The 22780-nt window shown below is 39.5% G+C and overlaps 1 protein-coding gene across 1 annotated transcript in view; it reads right to left on the minus strand.

Moving 5' to 3' along the window:
• Positions 1 to 12631, minus strand: part of pnp6 (purine nucleoside phosphorylase 6) — an 87879-nt gene extending 75248 nt beyond the window's left edge. The window contains exon 1 of the mRNA XM_039763069.1: positions 12307 to 12631. Within this exon, the coding sequence (XP_039619003.1) occupies positions 12307 to 12329 (23 nt within the window). The 5' untranslated portion in view covers positions 12330 to 12631. The remainder of the gene's footprint in view (positions 1 to 12306) is intronic.
• Between the last annotated feature and the right edge of the window lie 10149 nt (positions 12632 to 22780).

Here is a 22780-nt window from a genome sequence, read left to right on the forward strand (position 1 = left end):
CCCCAGGACGCTAGATGGCAACCCCCCTGGGCAGTAGTACCTCAGACTCCCACAGGGCTGCATGAGAGTTGGAGTATGGTGCAGCCCTTTTGGGATCCACAGGCACTGCCAAGGGGTGCTGCAGCAGGAGCTGCTGAGCCCTTATGGGTAGTTCTTCTGCCACACCCGGAAGTGCTGCCGGAAACAAATAATCAAGCACCTGGAGCACTTCCGGGTGCATTATAAAAGGAGCCAGCAGCCACTACTCGGGGAGCCAGAGTCGGGAGGAGGAGCCACGAAGCTGGACCCGAGGTGTGAAGGTGGAGAAAGATAAAGAGAAGAGACGTATCGTATTGTGCTATGCTTGTATTGGGACTATGTTATAGATAGATAGATAGATAGATAGATAGATAGATAGATAGATAGATAGATAGATAGATAGATAGATAGATAGATAGATAGATAGATAGATAGATAGATAGATAGATAGATACTTTACTAATCCCAAGGGGAAATTCACATAATCCAGCAGCAGTATACTGACACAAAAAACAATATTAAATTAAATAGTAATAAAAAAAAGTATGTAAAAGCAGACAATAACTTTGAGTAATGTTAGCATTTACTCCCCCGGGTGGAATTGAAGACTCGCATAGTGTGGTGGAGGAACGATCTCCTCAGTCTGTCAGTGTTGCAAGACAGTGACAAAAGTCTGTCACTGAAGCTACTCCTCTGCCTGGAGATGACACTGTTCAGTGGATGCAGTGGATTCGTCATGATTGACAGGAGTTTGCTTAATGCCCGTCGCTCTGCTACAGATGTTAAACTGTCCAACTTTACTTCTACAATAGAGTAATAATAAGTATTATTATTATATTATATATTAATAATGGGTGGCGCAGTGGTAGCGCTGCTGCCTCGCAGTTAGGAGACCCGGGTTCGCTTCCCGGGTCCTCCCTGCGTGGAGTTTGCATGTTCTCCCCGTGTCTGCATGGGTTTCCTCCGGGCGCTCCGGTTTCCTCCCACAGTCCAAAGACATGCCGGTTAGGTGGATTGGTGATTCTTAATTGGCCTTGGTGTGTGGGTGTGTTTGTGTGTGTCCTGCGGTGGGTTGGCACCCTGCTCAGGATTGGTTCCTGCCCCGTGCCTTGTGTTAGCTGGGATTGGCTCCAGCAGACCCCCGTGACCCTGTGTTCAGATTCAGCAGGTTGGAAAATGGATGGATGGATATATTAATAATAAGTATTAGAGAATAATATTTGTGGGGAATGGGGAAGGTGTTTCCCACAAGGGAAAAAAAGGAAAAATAAAACATGTGTGCCGTGAACTTGTGTCCCATGCGTGTCTGTCTGTGTCGGGTTCAGCTTGCGGGGCCAGCCTGGTGGTCCACAAAGCTCATTTATACCCTCAGTCATCAGGCTATATAATGGGTCACCCCATGGCTGAGGTGGTCTTGCGCTCTATTTGCTGAATGGTACTGAGCTGGTCTAGGAAACACCTCAACAGACAATGATGCCATGTGCAATATACAGTGCCAGTGACATCCTGTAACTTATAAGTACTGCATGTGCAATTCTAATCTCTTTACATTTAATGAATACCTACAGTACACTTTGTTACTCTAATTACAGATTTATACCTTGTTAGCATATCTAAGATTATTATAATTCTTGTTATATATATATTTGTGTCCTTTTGTCTGTTGCTGTAACCTTGCAATTTCCTTCAGGATTAGTAAAGTATCTATCTATCTATCTTTACATTTTAATGTAATGATAGCAATTACAGTAAAAAGAGGACTGATACAATCACTGGTGAAGACAATTACAGATGGATTAAAAAAAACACACACACTAAATAAGAAATGAAATAAATCATGTCTCACTATTTTAGGACAGACTTATTCCAGTGAAGCTTTCAGGAGGTGCTGCTCCAGTAGAATTGGGTGCTAGCAGGTAATTGACCCCAGACCGAGCACCTGAAATCACATGGGAGAGACAGAGACTAGGAGTATGCGCCAATACAGTGCACTGACACATCCACCACACAACAAACCACCTCAAGATCCTAAATTAGGACCCAAGTGCAGCCATGCAATTGATGACACCTCAGTACCACACTAGTTTGAATGGAATAGAAGAGTGTGAGGTTTTTTTTTCTTTAACAGTGGGTGGAGTGCCAATTCTGCCACCAACCCCCAAGTGTTCCTTGCATGTTGGAGGACCTGCTTACAGGACTGGATGCCAGTTAACATCACACCCAGGATGGAGAAATTGCAGATTAAGGGCCTTGCTCAAAGGCCCAAAGGAGTAGAATCACTTCTCGCATTTACAGAATTTGAACTGGCAACCTTTTGATTGCCCCAGCCTCAGGACCATCCAACTAGTAATCATCCATCCATCATCCAACCCGCCATATCCTAACACAGGGTCACAGGGGTCTACTGGAGTCAATCCCATCCAACACAGGGCGCAAGGCAGGAAACAAACCCTGGGCAGGGCGCACACACACACACACACACACTAGGGACAATTTAGGATCACCAATGCACCTAACCTGCATGTCTTTGGGCTGTGGGAGGAAACCGGAGCACCCGGAGGAAACCCACGCAGACATGGGGAGAACATGCAAACTCCACGCAGGGAGGACCTGGGAACCGAACCCGGGTCTGCTAACTGCGAGGCAGCAGCGCTATCAATGTGCCACCATGCCACCCCAACTAGTAATCAGACAAGGCCAATTTAAAATTACTGATTATCCTAACACCAATGTCTTTGGGATGTGGAAGGAAAGCAGAAACCCCAAAGAAAATGATGTGACTGGAACTGAAATCCAGCCTCCTGAAACTGTGAGACAGCTACATGAATCACTGTGCCATCCTAAAAGGTGCTTGACTTTCCAGGAATATTGGACCACCACAGAATTTAAAGCAGTAAAGAAGTGAGAGCCAGTAGACAGCTCAGGACATGTGGAAATAAACAACTGATTCTATCTAATTGCTATGGGTATGTTCGAGCTGCTTGCAACTTTCTAGTTCTTTTTCCATTGGACTCGTTTTGTGTGCTTATTTATGTGGAATGATTTATCTGCCTGCTTGTGAAAAGAGTGCCTCATAGGTCTCTGAAATTAAATTCTGGCTGAATCTGCAATATTCTAATCTGGTGGACCCTAATCAGAGCTGCTAATTGAGTTGTTCATATTCAACTATGTTTGTTAATCATTTACTCAAAACTAAAACCTTGACTGTCATCATGAGTTCTGACCAATCCTCCTTGGTCTGTTTTTCCTCTCAGTATATCCTGCTGTCTACACTTGAAGGCACTGTTACTTTGCCAAGCTACTTCTATCACCCATACAATAGTGATGTCTGACCAAAAAATTCTGAACCATTTTACTGAAAGCCTCAGTCTACAACAATTTAGAATGTCAATGTCAACATTTTAAATGCTGCACAGTTGACGAGGACCATTTGTCACACCACATGGTAGCCACTGACTAGCACTTCTAATCCAAAGGTTCATTGCTAGAGCTTTGTAAAAACTGAGCATACAGCTGTGAAAGACACATTAGAGGTCAGTAAGCCTGCCATCCACATCTGTTGTTTACACAGTGTGCACAGCCAATCAAAGAAGAGAACAATGCATCAGATTACCACACATCAAGGATGCAAATGAGGTCTTCAATCACTTACCTTTTGTATCTAATTTCAATTTGTTTTTACTTGAATGTAACTACTTCTTTGACATCTTGTAAAGCACATGGAGCTAAATCATTTTTATATGAAAATGTGCTACAGAAATAAATGTTGTTGTGATCACAATTCTTTGTGACACATTTTACTACAGACATGCAGAGCATTCAATGGAACATAGATATGTCTTCTTCCCCTAACTGAACATTACAGCAATCACATTAGCTGTAAAGGATGTACATGGATAACTCCTCAGGTGCTTGTCAACGACACGTGTTTCATCTGAGACATTTGCATGGCCACATCTGTGAGTGCTTAAAATGAAGCCATTTTCACCAAATCAGAATTATTACCCAGGGAGGATACATACAAACAATTCCAAGATGCCTAAATATTATAAACACTTAGATAGGCTATGCATACATACACTAAGCCTTTTTTGCTAATGATTTACTAGTGTATTCTTATGTATACCCACGAGGAAATTGGGTTATTTTAATTTTTGAAAATTACATTGACAGTTATGGAAAGTTGCAGGTATGATGATTTTGACCGGCTGTATGATTTGTTATAGGAAAAGGCACATAGTGAAACTCCCAGCACTTGATACTAAATTTATGCATAAACACCTTTTCCTGTTGAAAAAATTTCCCCTAAAGTCTTTCAAACATTTCAAAGTCTCGATAAACAATTTATCCACTAAAACAGAACAGATTTTTTTTATTGATACTTGTGAAGTATTTCCAGCAATTATCATTTCCATCACCTGCATCAATTAACAATTCAGAGTGTTAAACCTTTTTCACATGAAGTCTTTCAAATGGAAACCTGACAATTGTTTAATTAGCTTGTCTACATTTCTTCACTTGTGCAATTACAAAAGATGAAGTAGTGTAGACAACAAAGAATGATGAAAGCTTAAAACCTGAAATTTCAAAATTGGATTTGATTAATATTATTGGAATGTAAAAAACAGTTATGTATATCACAGGAAGATAATGTCTCTTTTATCTTGGTTTTTAAGATTCATCAGCAAGATTTACATTCTGCCACATTTTGCATGTATTTATTTATTTATTTATTTACTAGTGATCACTCATTGTTATTTGTCCTGGTGTCTCCTCTACTCTCTGTTAATTATCTTTATTAGAATACAATGAAGGGAGCAAATGCCACAGAAGAAGATAAATAAATTGAAAGTGTCAAGGGATAAGGACTTGAATGTTTCTAGTTTTTTCTCTTTTCTCACACTACTTCTCTTTTTGCACCATAATTACAAACTGGATATGCTAAAAATGTATAGAATAAAGCAGGAATTTACGAGTGCTATAATGATAAGAATTCATTAGTTTTCTTTTTAGTTGTTTTGATGTTCTGGTTGTTAAAGCTATTACTTCATTAACTAATAAGCACACTAGAGGCTATTTGTGACAACAGTTCACAGTTGTCAGTAGTCAATTACAATTAAAAGAGCAAACTCCAAACAAAACGCAAATTAAAAAGAAAACTGATAAAACAGATAAACATTGAAAGCCATAGCAAAAATTCAAATATTTCATGTACATTTAAATCTCACCATATTGTACTTTTATGAATGCAAAATGAGAAGAAAAAAAGGACAGCTAATTAAATAGTGAGGTAAAGGTGAAATAAGTCACTCATTGTCAAAGTGGCTTGGACAAAACCTGTAGCCACAGCAGTACCCCATAAGGATGAATCTTGGAAATAACCAGCTGTGAGTTTGTCTGTTGTAAATATCCATTGCCTCCCAGTAGTTTATAATTTCTTTTTCTCTCCTGTGTAGTCAACTGGTCAGATCTAAGTTCTTATATCAGTGGGGCTTTGATCCCCTATGCTTTATTCCACTTTTGTTTCTCTTTGGCTGTTTTTTATGAAAGAAAATGTATCAACATTTTTCACTGTTTTTTACCTACATATATATATATATATATATTATATATGTTAATAGACACACAAAAAAAATAAATATCCCAAATCTCTAAAATGTCTTGAAACTTGGTGACGCAGTAAAACAAGTAAAATTTTCCGACACATATTTTTTTATTTGTTGATATTTGTCATTAACAATGCTCTAGCGAGGGAGACATTTAATGCACTGCTTCCCCTTTTCGCCACACCGTGATTGAACGGAGTATTGGGGCATGACGTTTATGCAAATAAAAGCCTTCTGTAGATGCCTACTGAACGGAGCAAGTTCAAGTAGAAGACGCGTTTAGTAAGTGTTTGCCAGGCGTCTCGGCTTTTAATGAAACTTATCAAGTTGACTGATATTAAATACTAGCCAACGCCAATCGTAGCATACGGCGGTGTAAGAATAGGAACGGAAAACGGTGAGAAAAGAATTCAGAGATCAAGAAGAAAGAAATACTTCTTGAAATACGCAGTTGAGAATAGGTGTTTTGCTGGAGACGATTTATGTCAAGAAATAACCCACTGATAGGAACAGGCAGTTGCCGGATCCCGGAATAGAGATGACGTTGTACAAAAACCCGTCGACAGAGAAGATACTGTCATTCATGTTATAACAAAGGCTTTGGAAATAACCGTCACAGTATAATGAAAATAGCAAGGTGTATGGGAGGCCGCAGGCAGCGTGGGGAAGGGATTGGAAGAGGACGAATAGGAATCGAGAAATGCTGTGTCGACTGCGTGTGGGCGGGACCGGTTTTGAAGTGGAAGCAGGACGAACCAGAAGAGAAATATATATAAGAGATATATTACCTGCCCTTCATCTTATTATCAATTTTGTGCAAATGGACTACAATTCCCACTCACCTGTATACTGCTCCAAACGATTTTATCAAGCTTTAAACTTTAAACAGAAGCACCGACAGACGTGGCATATCAAAGTAGAAACTGATACCCCCCAATAACCCCATCACTTTGGAATAGCAATTACTTTGTCTCATTGGATTACAACGTTTATCTTACAGTAGTATGACCTTGGGACCTAGTTTTACTTTTTTCAGTTTCTTGACGCTTCATGGACCGCAATTCCAAGAACGTGTTGAAGGATTGGTGAAACAAGGGCAGTTAGAAAAACGAAAAAAAAAAATATTGCATTGCTTCTACAGACCGGGGTATGTGTTGATATACTGATACTGATTGCGCTACTTTTTTCTTTTATCAATGCATTGCTTTGTGTTTTTGAAAAAGCCAACACTGTTGTCTACTTGCATATCGCAGTTAAGTTTGCAATACAAATCAACAATCAGGTTACACGTTAAGTTAAAATGAACAAATATACTCACCTAAAGGATTATTAGTTAGGAACACCTGTTCAATTTCTCATTAATGCAATTATCTAATCAACCAATCACATGGCAGTTGCTTCAATGCATTTAGGGGTGTGGTCCTGGTCAAGACAATCTCCTGAACTCCAAACTGAATGTCAGAATGGGAAAGAAAGGTGATTTAAGCATTTTTGAGTGTGGCATGGTTGTTGGTGCCAGACGGGCCGGTCTGAGTATTTCACAATCTGCTCAGTTACTGGGATTTTCACGCACAACCATTTCTAGGGTTTACAAAGAATGGTGTGAAAAGGGAAAAACATCCAGTATGCGGCAGTCCTGTGGGAAAAAAATGCCTTGTTGATGCTAGAGGTCAGAGGAGAATGGGCCGACTGATTCAAGCTGATAGAAGAGCAACTTTGACTGAAATAACCACTCGTTACAACCGAGGTATGCAGCAAAGCATTTGGGAAGCCACAACACGCACAACCTTGAGAAGGATGGGCTACAACAGCAGAAGACCCCACCGGGTACCACTCATCTCCACTACAAATAGGAAAAAAAGGCTACAATTTGCACGAGCTCACCAAAATTGGACAGTTGAAGACTGGAAAAATGTTGCCTGGTCTGATGAGTCTCGATTTCTGTTGAGACATTCAAATGGTAGAGTCAGAATTTGGTGTAAACAGAATGAGAACATGGATCCATCATGCCTTGTTACCACTGTGCAGGCTGGTGGTGGTGGTGTAATGGTGTGGGGGATGTTTTCTTGGCACACTCTAGGCCCCTTAGTGCCAATTGGGCATCATTTAAATGCCATGGGCTACCTGAGCATTGTTTCTGACCATCTCCATCCCTTCATGACCACCATGTACCCATCCTCTGATGGCTACTTCCAGCAGGATAATGCACCATGTCACAAAGCTCGAATCATTTCAAATTGGTTTCTTGAACATTCTTTGCTATTCTGTCATGGTGCGTGAAACATGAGACATTAGGGAGACAAGCCTCTCTTCCATTTGTGAGGTCTAAAACGCCCATGTTCCTTATTGCTCATCACTGCATGTTATGCACTGTACCTCCAAATGAACATTCATTGGTTGTCAGCTCTCATGCACACATAGCCCAACCCTACTACTAAACACAAAATCAAACCTGTTTGATGTTATTGGGGTGAGTCACAGACTAGCTGGAGTCAGTTCCTGGGTATGTCACATTAGCTAAAATTATATAAATGAAGCTTATGAAGGCTTCAATAGGCAGCACATTATTGGCTGTCACAAAACGGGACAAGCACAACTACGCTGGAAGGGTGGCATGCAGTAGGTAATTGTGACATCCATCCATCCAACCCACTGAATCCGAACACAGGGTCACGGGGGTCTGCTGGAGCCTATCCCAATCAACACAGGGCACAAGGCAGGAACCAATCCTGGGCAGGGTGCCAACCCACCGCAGGACACACACAAACACACACTACGGCCAATTTAGAATCGCCAATCCACCTAACCGGCATATCTTTGGACTGTGGGAGGAAACCCAGGCAGACACGGGGAGAACATGCAAACTCCACGCAGGGATGACCCGGGAAGCGAACCCGGGTCTCCTAACTGCGAGGCAGCAGCATTACCACTGCCGCCCCTAATTGTGACATGTCCAGTGATTTTCATGGTCTGGCGACAAGATCAGCAATTGCATTTCGCAAGTCTGACATACTCAAAAACTAGAAGTCACATAATCATCTAGATTGTTGTAATGCTCTAAATCAGGGGTCTCCAATCTTTTTTCCCCTGAGAGCTCCTTTTACAAAATGTAAATGGCCAAGAGCTACTCGGCTTATTTCAACCCAAACAAACTGAATAAGCTTGTTTTGCCTGAACATTTACAAAATGTGTCCACAACTCATGTTTTCCATTAAAACATCACCAAAAACATTTAGTTCACCTGCAAGTGCATTTATTTTATCTTTATGCATTTTCTAGTGTATCTCACACTATTGAATTAAAACATGAATACTGTCAAAACAAAACAATGCAATTCAAATCCACAAATATGACTTATTCATTGTCATTTTCCATGTCACAGTTTCACTTTATTCACAGGTCCAGTTGCATGTGTGATGTGTTGTTTAGTTAGTCAGATGACTGGCACTGCATGGAGCCAACAAGAGAGGTGGATGTGTGGTGGAGTGGAGCCACTTCGGTTCACTCTTATGGAGTCATTTAAATGTTCGTCTGTCAGTCTTGTTCTGAACTTTAATTTCATGACATTCACGTCAGATGCACAGAGGTATGGAGACCCAGACAAAGCAGACATTTTCAGAGCTGCTTGGTGAAGATTCTTATAGTTATCTGGCTTCACTAAGCTCCAGAAATGCTGAGAATGCTGTTGAGACTTTAATTGCACATTATTTTGAATGTTTACTAATATATAATATAGAAAATCCAACATCTCTCTGTCTGTCTTTTACGAGTGAACTACTTAACGGATTTAGATCAGGTTTTTTTCTATAATTTGCTTGAACATTCCGGTTGATTTTGTGACTTCTCCCATTTCGCTGCGTATCAGAGTTCAACTGCGTTATTTAGGCGAATCCGAGATGTGCGCAACAGGCCGAAGGTGGTGGTATGGGTATCTCCTCACTCACTCACCAGCTTCAGGGCAATTGCCTTAACTCCGCTTAGCTAGCAGACAAGAGGACAATTGAATTCAACTTTGTTTGATATTTTAAATAAAGTGTTACTTAGGTCTTAATGAGTTTGAGTTCGGATATTCTCTTAAGTGTATGCCACGTTGAAAAGATAAGACTGCAATTCAGACTGTGGATCGTGATTTTTTTGAAATTTGACTAATCTAGTTTTCAAATTTGTGTAGGATTCATTAACCCTTTGATAAGCTACTTGGGAAGGGGTAGCTCGTGAGCGACATGTTGGAGACCCCTGTTCTAAATGGATAGGTCTGTCAAGCTATTTTGGGTTGAATGGCCTCTTCTTATCTAGATTGGTTAAAAATGTTTTAATGTGACATCAGCTTTGACTTTCAGAAGTCACCAATTCAGAGACGAATGGGCCTCAGCTAAAAATAAGAGTACAGTATAAGTGTCCAGTAGGCTTAAATCTCAAAATTAAAGATATCCAGCCAGAAGTGGAGAGCAGCTCAGGGGGCGATACCAGATTGAGAAGCAATAGCAGAACGCTTCTAATCCCATCATCAAGAAAAAAATGAGAGGCTGCAATAAGAGAAGACATTATCTAAGGGTTACTTGTGTGGATTTAGACCAGCAAGGTCATACATACTGCTTCGTACATTTTACTGCCCACCTCCTTGGATGTCTGGGCAAGGCAGAGCTGAGAAGGACTGACTTGTCACCATGTACATTACATAAAATGACATGATGCTGATAAGAGAGGAACATTGGAGATTGCTTTTGAAATAATCACATGGACAAAACACCATGAGGTATGTTGGATGGCCTGTTTTTGTCAAAACTGTGCTTATATAATTTGATTTGGTCTTGTTTCATGATCTCCAACCCTAGGTCATTTGGGTCTTTCTTCTCTATGATGTTTGTAGGGATGCTTGCCACTGCCACAGATGCTGGTGCATTTTAAACCTTTTTATTTTTGTTTGTTTCTTTAATTTTAGACCGCTTTCTTATTATTTTCTTCCCTTCTTTAGCCAGCTAATAATTAACAATCAGGCTCACCTAGAGATGCGTAGCCAACAGATGACGAGTTGACTTGGAACTATTTGCACCTGCATTTTTATTAATCTCCTCTGGTTCATTATATTTTGACAATTTTCTTTCTTGAAAAGCAAAATTTTCAGTTTCCAATACATTAGAACGAGAGCAGAAATGAGGCAGTTAATTAAATAGTGTGATCATTAACAACAAGGAGTGATTTCCAGCTCTAAAAGTAGTTTGAGGGAAAAAAAAAAACAAAACTTGATAGCCAAAGTAGTCCTGCAGGACCAGGATTAGGAATATCTGCTCTAAATGTATGGAGCTGTTAAATGCGATCATCACGGTCTGTTTAAAGGCAATCGGAATAGGAAGACCAGCTGTGTCTGTGCTCACATCAGGTATGAATAATAGAAAGTGTTTACTCATCACTCAAAAGCAAATTATATGTTATGAAAACCATCAAGTATGAAAAAAGATTGACTGCGTTACTATGATGTAATTAAGTAACTGTAATAAAGTTACTGCCATCAAATCTTTTAGGTAATATTAAATTATTGCCTAATGAGCTCCTTCACTTCATAGTAGAAGAGCAATGAATTTGTTTTTTTTTTTTTGGATTGAAAACAAATACTGTTGTGTCAGCTTTGAGCAAATAGAAAAGAAAAGCTGGAAAGGATGTCCCCTTACCAGACAAAGAACCTTCATTGTGAGCTGTCCGCGGTCCTGACAGGAATGCGTGGCACTCAGCATTTCATACTGGCGTTCGCCAACGTGGAAAATAGCAGCACCCTTCCCCCCTTGCATCAGCACCCGGAACGAGTGTGCACGTGGTCCGATACCCTAGCAACTGTTGCTAGGGTACATGCTGAGCTGATTCCATGGGACCGGAAATCAACCTGTCGCTTAACTAGGCTGTTTGGTGCAATAGCAACATAAGCACAACAGTTACGTATGTGCATAGCAAATGGAATTTCTGGTGTTTATAAAAATTGTACGTGTAATATTATCGTCATTATTCAGGAATAAATACTATCAGGCTAATGCGCATTTATATTAAAACATTTAGACACCTAATGCACATCGTTACACGTAAATCGTGATCTAGTTACACTTTGTTACTCTAACTGTATGTCTTCACATTTAAATATAACTTGAAAAACAGAAAGGTTTATTTTAACAAAGAAATTACAAAATAGGCATAACGAGGAAATGCACAGTTCTTCACCTTAATGCCTACACGAGATGAAACAGGATTACAAGATGACTTACTTTTATAATAAAATATTCATACATCCATGTGTGCCTTCGGCTGAGACCAATGGATTTAGATTTGACAATAACTTCGTGTGATTCACACATGCATACGTGGTATTCATACAATTACACATGCTTCTTATTAGCATTTATTTTCTGAATTAAGTAATTAAATTCGGATTGTTGCTTTCATTTGCTTTCTTGTAGTGTCCCACATTGACTTTTTTAAGTTACATTATCTGCGTAACAGTTTCAGCGATTATATATTACATGCTGGAAAACATCGAGATCGAGAATAACAATACAAGTTTTATGGTGACAGTTTGCCGTATGGATGACAGTCTGGAATAAACTGGCGATGTGTGTTTAATCCTGTTTTTGTTACAGCTTGAAGCCGATTCTTTCCTCGTTAAATCCAAATGTAGTTACAATTTGAAATCTCTTACCTGCACCTGTTAGCTGAGGCCATGTTCGATTACTACTGATGACTAAGAGGAACCGAGATAAACTTGACCAGGCCGAGGGCACGCAAAGCTTGCGCTGGCCGCTGGGGTGTTGGGGGGAGTGGCCGTGGCACAAGCGATGTGCTTCGGTTATCTTGTCACGGGTGATCGACATTGAAAAGCGGCGTCATCTCCGGCTGATATTTAAAAGCATCATTGTTCTTGCGTATTTAATTTATCTTACGGCACAATTCCATCTTGTAATAAAACCCTTACGTATAACTACGAAGTTGTTACAGATATAATGTTTTGTACATCGTTGTTATTAATACACTGCATTTTAAACAACACAGCTAAAGTATGTAATAACAAATTTTGCACGATAAATAAGGTACCAGAATCCATAGGTGACAAATGACAAGTCTGAAGAAGTCTCTTCAAGAGCGGACTTTATTATCTGTTGGAGTGTACGTGGCTTGTATTGTGACGATGTAAAAAATGCTGGAATCCACAGGCTAAATACATACACTCACTGAAAAAATTATTGTGAACACGTGTACACCTGCTTGTCCATGGCATTATTTGATTAGTCAATCATGTGGCAGCAATGCAATGCATACATTCATCTAGATACATATCAGGAGCTTCATTTAATGTTAACACCAGAAGGGAAAACCGTATGATCACAGTGATTTCAACTGTAGAGTGATTGTTTGTGCCAAGCAGGCTGATTTGAGTATTTCAATAACTGCTGATCTCCTGGGATTTTCACACACATCAGTCTCCAGGGTTAACTCAGAATGGTGCAAAAACAAATAATATCCAGTGAGATCTTGGATGGGAGCATCTTGTTGATGAGAGGTCAGAGAAGAATGGCCAGGATGGTATGAATGGAAAGAGAGGCTTTGGTAACTCAGGTACTCACTCTGTACAACTGTGATGGGCAGAAAAGCATCTTACAATGCACAACATGCCAAACCTTAAACTGGATGGTCTACAAGAGAAAAGGACATTGGGTTTGATTTTGTTCAGCCAAGAGCAGAAAGCAGAGGCTGCAGTGGACACAACCCCACCAAAACTAGACAGTTGAAGAAGGGAATGATGTAGTCAGGTCTGGTGAATCTCGATTTCTGCTGATCTGGAATAGTTTGCCTATAAGAATTCACCAGGCTAATACAGTGGAGCACTTTAAAACACTGCTGAAAACGTATTACTTTAACATGGCTTTCTCATAGCTTCATCTTAGTTAAATCCTGATACTCTGTATATTCAATTAATTATCATTATTATTTATGGTGGCACCAAAATCTGTACAAACCCCTACTTTCTCTTCTGTTCTTTTTCCGTTTTTTTCCTAATCAAAGCACCATGATGTCCCTACATTGATGGACTTGAAGGCCAGAAGTCCACATGACCATCATCATCACGTTCTTCCATGAGAACCCTGAATACAATGAGGACTGACTGAGGTCATTTATGTTAGGTGGAATGCCTAGAGGGGGCTGGGTGGTCTCATGGCCTGTAACCCCTGCAGATTTTATTTTTCTCTAGACATCTGGAGTTTTTTTTTTTTTTTTTTTGTTCTTTCTGTCCTCCCTGGCCATTGGACCTTACTGTTATTCTATGTTAATTGGTATTCCCTAATTGTAATTATTTATTTTGTCTTTTTTCTCTTTCTTTATCATGTAAAGCACTTGGAGCTACATTGTTTGTATGAAAATGTGCTATATAAATAATTGTTGTTGTTGTTTTTGAGGCACACAGATGGTAGGGTCAGAATTTGGCACCAACAGCATGAATCCACATACCCAACCTGCCTTAAAACCAACAGCACAAGCTGGTGGTGGTGGTGTAAGGATGTTGGGGATTGTTTTTGTGGCACACTTTGAGCCTGTTAATACAGATCAATCATCGCTTTAATGCTATGGCCTATCTAAGTGTTGTTGCTGACGATGGGAATCCCTTCATGGCCAAAATTTACTCATCTTTTCCTAAAGCATTCCCAAAGATTATAAAATGTGGCAGCTGCCACTGTCGGGAGAAAAGTAACAAAGCTTGCTGGAGGAGGAGTTAAGAAAGAGAGAAAAGCTTTGTCCTGTGGCTGTGGTGTGGGAAAAACTTGGTATTGAAGAGTTTTACCACAAAAAAAACTAAATAAAAGCCCGTGTTGTGATTGTGGAACTTGTGTCCTCGTCTGTTTGTGTCGGGTGTTGGGAGCTGTGCGTCCCCTGCAGGCCACAAGTGTTAATTTAATTCCAAGATGACCCTTGTGCAAGTGTGTATACTTTATGTATATGTGTATATGTTTGTGTATGTGTATGTTAGTGGGCCCGGAGATGGACTGGCCCCCAACAGCCAATGCACATTTAGAATAAATTAAGTGGAAATGTAGCCTACAATCAAAACATAACACACAAAGTGTCAGTTTAGTTTAAATGTAAGCTTATGCTAATTTTTAATAATTTAAATGGCCAATTTTCACTTTTTAGAGGCCCTCCCAAAAGTTCACTAATTGTCAGGAGCTCCTCCACTTGTTTCATATTTTCCACCATAGTTGCATGTTTTAATTGTTACACCAACATTAACAGGTGAAAATCTATATCTGTAGACATCAGATCTATCCAGGGACATCCACCTGTCATCATGAAAAGTAAAAAAACTAATAATGATAACATAAATATGTTCACTGGTCTGTGCTATAAATTTGTTTTCTGTATGATTCCAATAATTGTGATCATTTTGATAGTCAAAATTGCTGAATTGGCGCATTCCCTGTTCAAATACAGGAGAGAAATGCAGGTGCAGCAGCAACGAGCCTCACCTCACCTCGGACTGTGCTGTCCCTCACACACTGGGTTGACGCCTGCAATTGGTGCTGCCTGTTGCTGTCTGTCTGTATGTCGCCAATATCATGTTTGCAGATACGTTCATTATACACCCTGACTTTCCACAGTCTTGCTAATATCTTTAATGAATGTGTGAGACATATTTAGCCTTGCTAATCGGACATAAAACCGCAGTGAAAAGGCACAAGGTGAGGCAGACAGTACCTTGCCGCACCAAAGGGGGAGCATGTGAACCCAACAGACGCCTTGGGCACCAATAAGTTAGCGATATCAGAAAGTCAAGCGCACTGCAGCGGTCCGTTTATTTTTATTTTTTGTTCCGACTGACTGCCAAAATGGAAGATTAAGACTTTTAAAACTAAAAGAAAATAAGGAGGACTTTTACAAGAAAATGATGGAGATTTTCATGGAGAATGACTGGCTCATGGACTTCATTTACAAATAAAGGTAAGACCATAAATGGTTTTCAATTTTATAAAAAAAAAAAAATGGGATCAGACTAAAAAAAACAATTCAATATCCATCCATCCATTATCCAGCCCGCTATATCCTAACTACAGGGTCGCAGGGGTCTGCTGGAGCCAATCCCAGCCAACATGAGGAGCAAGGCAGAAAACAAACCCCAGGCAGGGCGGCAGCCCAGCGCAGACAATCAAAAATTTAAAAACTAAATTTTGACCTTAAATAAAATATTCTTTCGTCTTTGTTATCATTTTGTTGAACAGTCTGTATTATAATTGATTAAGCAATCAGAATTAAAAGCTTTTATAAATAACTAAATATTTCAGTTAAGGTCAAATGTGAAATCCATTTTTGTACACCACTCTATAGTTTCCTTTGTATTGAATGAATATAAATTGTGGAATTGCAATGGCAAATTTAGAACACATGGAGGGTGCAGAACAAACACACTCTCTCCGCTCTTTCTCGCCACTATAAATGTAACGTTCTTTCTTAGCCAAATATGCGCCTTACCGATGTGTGTGCAAAGAATGCTGATGAGATATGAAACATAACCAGCAGTCAATGTGCATGCTGCCAACTGAATAGTAAATAAGCTACTCTTTTGGGTTCATATATTTGTAAATCGGACTCTAAAGGAACCCGTGCCTCACCAGCCATGAACCTCACTGCACATCACTGGATCCATTCCTGAACCCCAGGACTACATAGTGTCATCTGAGACCCCTGAAGGACTTCCCATGGTTTACCTAGAACTGAATAGGGGCCAGAAATTTAAGGGTCCAGCCTACTGTCAATATATTGGGCTTGTTGTCAGTACGTCTAGTAGTGCCTGGAGTACAAGTGTCAGAAGGAGGAAAGGCAGAATAGCAAGGAGACAAGATGGAGGTAGTAAGCAGAAGGAGATACAGCTGTGTGGAAAAATGTGGTAGACACCCAAGCTGACAGATAGGAGTGAGCCTTTATAATTAGGGCCAAGGTGAATTAAGGTTTTTATTTATTTCTTTTATTTAATCTCCATCACTCCATACCCATCCATCCATCCATTATCCAATCCGCTATATCCTAACTACATGGTCACAGGAGTCTGCTGGAGCCAATCCCAGCCAACACAGGGTGCAAGGCAGGAAACAAACCCCGGGCAGGGCACCAGCCCACCACAGGCTCCATACCCATCTGTTTATAAATTATTTTTACATAAACCTGCCTTTTTTGATTTATTTGAAAATCTTGGGTTTTATTTGGGTCCAGAAATCTTCATGAAAGCCCCCTCAGGCCATAATGGAGTGAAGAATTCCTAATAATTCTCAGCAAACTTTAGTCTGGTTGAACTCACCTGAAATTTAGGTGTTGTGTGTTTCATGATCATTTTTGCATTTAACTTTTCATCTATCTATTTTTTCTTTTCTCTTTCAGAAACAGTGACTGAAGTTTTTAGTTTTGCATAAACAAACTTAAAGTGTAAACAGCTGCTGGCTCTTACACCCATAAATTTATGAAAACCAGCAATGACGTGAGAAACAACTGCTGCCAATTAACTAAAGGCACACAATCATTGAATCCTGTCAAATAATAAGATCACTGTCAAAATATTCAACAATAATAAAACAAAGTAATAATGTCAGGTAGAGGTCCAAGCATAAACACCATATGGCAAGGCAGACCCCAATCAGCCAGGTCAATCATCACGCCAAGCCAAGGTGCACCTGTTACAATGGATTTGCAAAGAAATATCCATAAAATATGAATGAAAATGTTGGCATTTACTGTATTAAAATCTTTTGTCAGGACAATTACGGAAAGTGCACTTGGCATTTATGAGTTCATCTATCTGTTTCATCTGCCCTGGTGTCTACTCTACTTACTGTTAATTGTCATTATTAGGACACCATTAAGGGAGCAAACTCAACAGGAAAGGGTGAATTAATAGGGACATAACAAAAGAAAGATAAAAACTTAAAAATGAAGTAAAATACAAATATTTCTAAATTTCATATAAATCTAAATAGAGAGTAAAAGAAGATATACAGACCAACTAATTAAACAATGAGATCAATTCAATTGACAATAACTCACTGCTGGAAACAAAAACCTGCAGTTACAGGAGTCCCCAGGATTTAATGTGGAATGTCCTGATGTAGCTGTATGTGGCACAGATAAGAGGAGAATGCTCCACACAAAGTGAGGTCATCAGTGGGGACCAGCAGGAGTCTGTCCTAGGATTGTTACTTTTTCTAATTTTTTATTAACAGCATACTTTTTGGTGCAGTTAATAAACTTGTGAAGCTTGCAGATGATACTAAAATTTGAGGAATGGCATAAACTGAGGAGACAGCAAGTAAAATTCAAGAAGTCCTGGACAGTCTCCAGAACTGGGTGAACATTTGGAAAAAGGCACTTTAATGTCTAAAAGTGCAAAGTGCTACATTTTTAAATACAAGATGGGAGACACTGTCTTAGAGGAAGTAATCTCTGGAAAATATTTAGGGGTTTATGTTGACACAACATTTTCATCATCTAAGCAATGAGTAGAAGCCATTAAAAAGGCTAATAAAATGGTAAGGTTATAGTGTAAAAATTGTTGAATATAAATTAAGGGATGTTGTGCTTAAACTAAATAATGTACTCGAGATACCACATCTGGAGTACAGTATTGTGTGCCATTCTGGTCACCTCGCTACAAAAAAGACATAGCAGCACTTGAAGATATGCAGAGGAGAGCACCCAGGCACTAAAAAGCATATCCTACTGTGAGAAGCTTAGAGAATTAAACCTGTTTAGTCTCAAGCAGAGAAGACTGCATGCAGACCTAATCCAGGTCTTCAAAAATTCTCGAAGGCACTGAAAAGGGAGATCAAGCAGAAATCTTTGAAATTAATGATGAATACACATACTCGAGGACACCGGCGGAAATTAAGGGAAAGTTGTGGAAATCAGCATCTTAATTGAAGAAAGAAACTTATCCTCTAACAGGACAAGTCTGATAAAAACTTTATTGAGTCAGCAATCAGGCAGGAGAAAATTGTATCCATCTGTGTCACTTATTACACCTGCAGCACCAAGCTGAGAAGGGAACATCTCTTACAGCAGTCTGTTACAGCATGATAGGAATGGTCTAATATTAAAGGTGTAGGTCTGTTTCACAAGCAACTGAATTTACATAACAGTGTCAATCAATGCATACTTTTATTCCGGTTGGTTCATTGGTTTACACCCAAATGACTTAAAATAAAAGCCTACTTTATTATATTCTGTTTCTACTTATATATTTTGGGTTGAGCCACCACCATTGAAAATTCTACATATGTAACAATTGTCCAATCTGGTTGTTCACAGGACATTTGATGACTTTTTAGTCATCTCTTAGTCAATGTTCAGTACATTGTGAGTAATATATCTTTGCTTCTGTTGTTCACTTGACCTCTATCTAGTTACATGGTTTGCCTGAACAGGTTTCTGACATTTATTAACTCTTTATGACATTTCTTTAAGATGAATGCCATGTTACCCTAAAATTATTCTTCCACAAAGTAAAGTTTGGATTGAAGCCAGGACACAAGGAGTTGAGGAAATATGAAACAAAGTACTAATACATGCATTTGAAGCACAACCCTTTGACAACCTTTAAGAAGTATCTGGATGAGATATGGGGATAGCCTAGCTATTAGCTAAACAAACAAGCCTGATGGACTGAACTTTCTCCTCTCATTTGTCAAATTGTGTATGTTTTTCACTGTCTAACCTGCATTGCCTGATTTTGCTCTCCATCAATATTCTTTACATGTTTAAAGATCCCTGGACTGAAACCAGTTAGAGTACCCACATTATAATGGAGAGACAGTGGTGAGGTGTAGAGGCCTGAATCCAGCTGGGCTGGTTGGTGTCATGATTCTTATTTCTGAATCATATATATTTTTTTTTTATTTGCTTTCTCATTACCATTAATTATTTTAATTATTAATTACTAGCAGGAGTACCTGGCATTGCCCAGGAATGTATAACCGGTGAATTTCCCAAATGAAAGAAACAGAACATAGAAATAGAACAAACATTTTCTGATTTACATTTTATTGTAAGTTCGTCCACTGAGGATTCTGTCTGCTGTGGCGCTTCAGACGCCCTTGAAATACACTTTTTGTGGTATGTGAAGTGGACCTTCCAATTCTACATCTTTTTTTCGGTGACATGGGTGAATTAGCGAAAAGCAGGACAATTATAATGTGTTACATGGTATTACGTACAGAATAAGCACCACAGTGAGATGAATTTACCTTAAAGTAAGGGGGCGTGTGGTGAACATTGTTTTGGTGAAAAGGTGTCCTGCACTTCACCACGATCATTTTTCCCAACCAAACATACCCCATGACCTCCTCCTGGTCACAAAGGAGCCCCATCCCCAGGTTGGTGGCGATCAGACGCCCGGTGCAGATTTGTATGGCGAACAAACAAACATACATACATAGATACACACACACACATATATACATCAACTCTGTATAAACGGTGAATTTCCCAAATGAAAGAAACAGAACATAGAAATAGAACAAACAGTTTTCTGATTCACATTTTATTGTAAGTTCATCCACTCTGGATTCTGTCTGCTGTATCGTTTCAGACACCCTTGAAATACCCTTGTTGTGGTATGTGAAGTGGACCTTCCAATTCTACGTCTTTTTTTCGGTGGCATGGGTATATTAGCGAAAAGCAGGACAATTATAATGTGTTACATAGTATTATGTATGGAATAAGCACCACGGTGAGATGAATTTACCTAATTTACAATATGTCAGAAAGCGAACAAATAGCACAAGTCAATTAGAAAGAGCAACACTGAAATCATACTGTGAGTCGGAAAGTGAGCAAATAGCACCACGAATACAGAAAGCCAGTCAGGCTTTCATTTTTTACATCCATACGGCAGTTCTCCTTCACCCAATGAAAGCAGTCGGCTTTCTCATACTTGGACACTTCCACCATCTCTTGGCAATTTAAAGAAACATGGGTAAAGAGCGATGCACAGTGACCAAACGTGCCGCTAGATGGCGTCACCGTGAACGTCTGTTGCACCGTGTGGCCATCTTGACGATGATAAGTACGGGGACATGTGGCGAACGTTGTGTTGGTGAAAAGGTGCCCTGTGCTTCACCACGAACATTTTTCCTAACCAAACATACCCCATGACCTCCTCCTGGTAACAAAGGAGTCCCGTTCCCAGTTTGGTGGCGATCGGACACCCGGTGCAGATTTGTACGGTGGACAAACAAACATGCATACACACACACATACATTCATCGAATCTGCTTTATATATTAGATTTTATAATTATTCATCATCATTTTTGGTTACTTCCAGTTGCCACCATATTGGATTGTGTTTACCATTATGTATCTTCGGTTTGCACAGAGAGTGATCCCGGAAGTTGTGTGAATTACATCATCAATGCAACAATATAAAGATCACCATATATTTATCTAAGATCTACAGATTCCAATAAAAAAACATTGTGCTATTTATATCCTTATTGTCCCTCTAAAGATTTCTTAATTTCCGACATTAGCGTTAGCATTTTGACCATGTGTTTTTTGGGTAACGATTTAAATTTGACTGTTTCTCAATTAGTTTTTTAATAACTACTAGCTGTCCCCTGCAGCTCTGCCCGTATAATAGTGAAACAGGACAAACTTTAAAAATCAATGAACAAAAGGATATCGCTAGCTAAGTGGAGGCAAGGTACACTCCAAAATGCAGAGGTAGACCCACTCCTGACGTCACGCTTTCGTCTCCCCTCGGCCCGCAGCCTTTGTCTGGAATTAGCGCATATGTATTGCTCCTGCAAGTGAATTGTGAGTCTTAGTGCAACTAGGGAAGTAGCAGAATCAATAGGAATGTTCAAGCAAATTCTTGAAAAAAACCTGATCTAAATCCGTTAAGTAGTTCTCTCATGAAAAGACACATACATACATACAGACAGACGTCAGATTTTATATATATATATAGAGAGAGAGAGATTCCTGGCTTGTTTTTACAGCTCTACTGGTCATCCAATTGCTTTTGGTTGCATTCCAATTTTAAACTGAACACTTTGAGAGAAGTGCTAACTGAGGTGATGTAGAGGTAAGAGATGTAAGCTACCACACATTTCTAAGGGAACACATTATAGAGTCACAAGAGCGGGATTTATATGCCAGTTAAACCAAGAAACTGCTGCAGGCAGGATGTATGACATGATGATCAATGTGCAGAAGACAAAAGTCAGAAGATTTTTGGAAATGGTAGCAGAACAAAAGAGATCTGGATATTACAGTAGGGTGAAAGTCAAGCAGTTTGAATTCCTATGTGCACTCTTCTGTTGAAACAGTATTAGAGCCAGTTTTAAAAATGTGTTCAACAAGTCAGGGAGAGCTTTGAACTGAGCAGGTACGCATCATACTTGAAGGAAAAGACTATTAGCAAAGCAAAGCACTGTATTGTATTAAATGGAGAGCTTCAGAGTAAGGCTGCTCCTGCAATTTTGTATGCAGATGCTGGTCTGTGTCCTTTATCGTGGTCTAGGTTGAGTCTGTCTCCTGTCTATTAGCTTCTTCATGTTGTGCATCACTTTTAAAAGGCTAGCTGTCAACAGAGTAAGGAAAAGAGATTTAATAAGCACAAACTGAAAACCTGGTTTGGGGAGCAGGCAGAACATGTGGTCAAAAGGAAAAGCAGGAACTAAATGAGACAAATATAATGATCATCAAAACCAGAACAAAATCAAAACAATGCATTTGTCAAAGATTCATAGTATAAAACAATTGTACTAAACTAGAAATTTTTAAGTCCTACCAAAATTTTAAAAAGAAGCTGCAGGAGTTTTAGCATTGGTTTCAAAACTAGGTTGGGAGCATACGCTAATACAGAGTATTGCTGCACCCATCTCTCAAAACTAGCACCAGATAATGTGAGCCATAGTCTATTTTTATAGGCAGGTCAAGGACATAACCAGCCCTGTATCACATGGCTAACAACAGGATCATCTCTACAAACAAGAGGGCCACACCCTTGAACAAAGTGGAAGAGCTCAAACAAAAAAAGCCCCAGGAAAATGTCACCATTAAAAAATAAGAAACAACAGAAAGTAAGCAACATGTGCACAAATAAGAAAAGTAACATCTCACATGTACCAAACTCAG

The sequence above is a fragment of the Polypterus senegalus genome, chromosome 9 (assembly GCF_016835505.1).
Source record: "Polypterus senegalus isolate Bchr_013 chromosome 9, ASM1683550v1, whole genome shotgun sequence".
NCBI lineage: Eukaryota > Metazoa > Chordata > Cladistia > Polypteriformes > Polypteridae > Polypterus > Polypterus senegalus.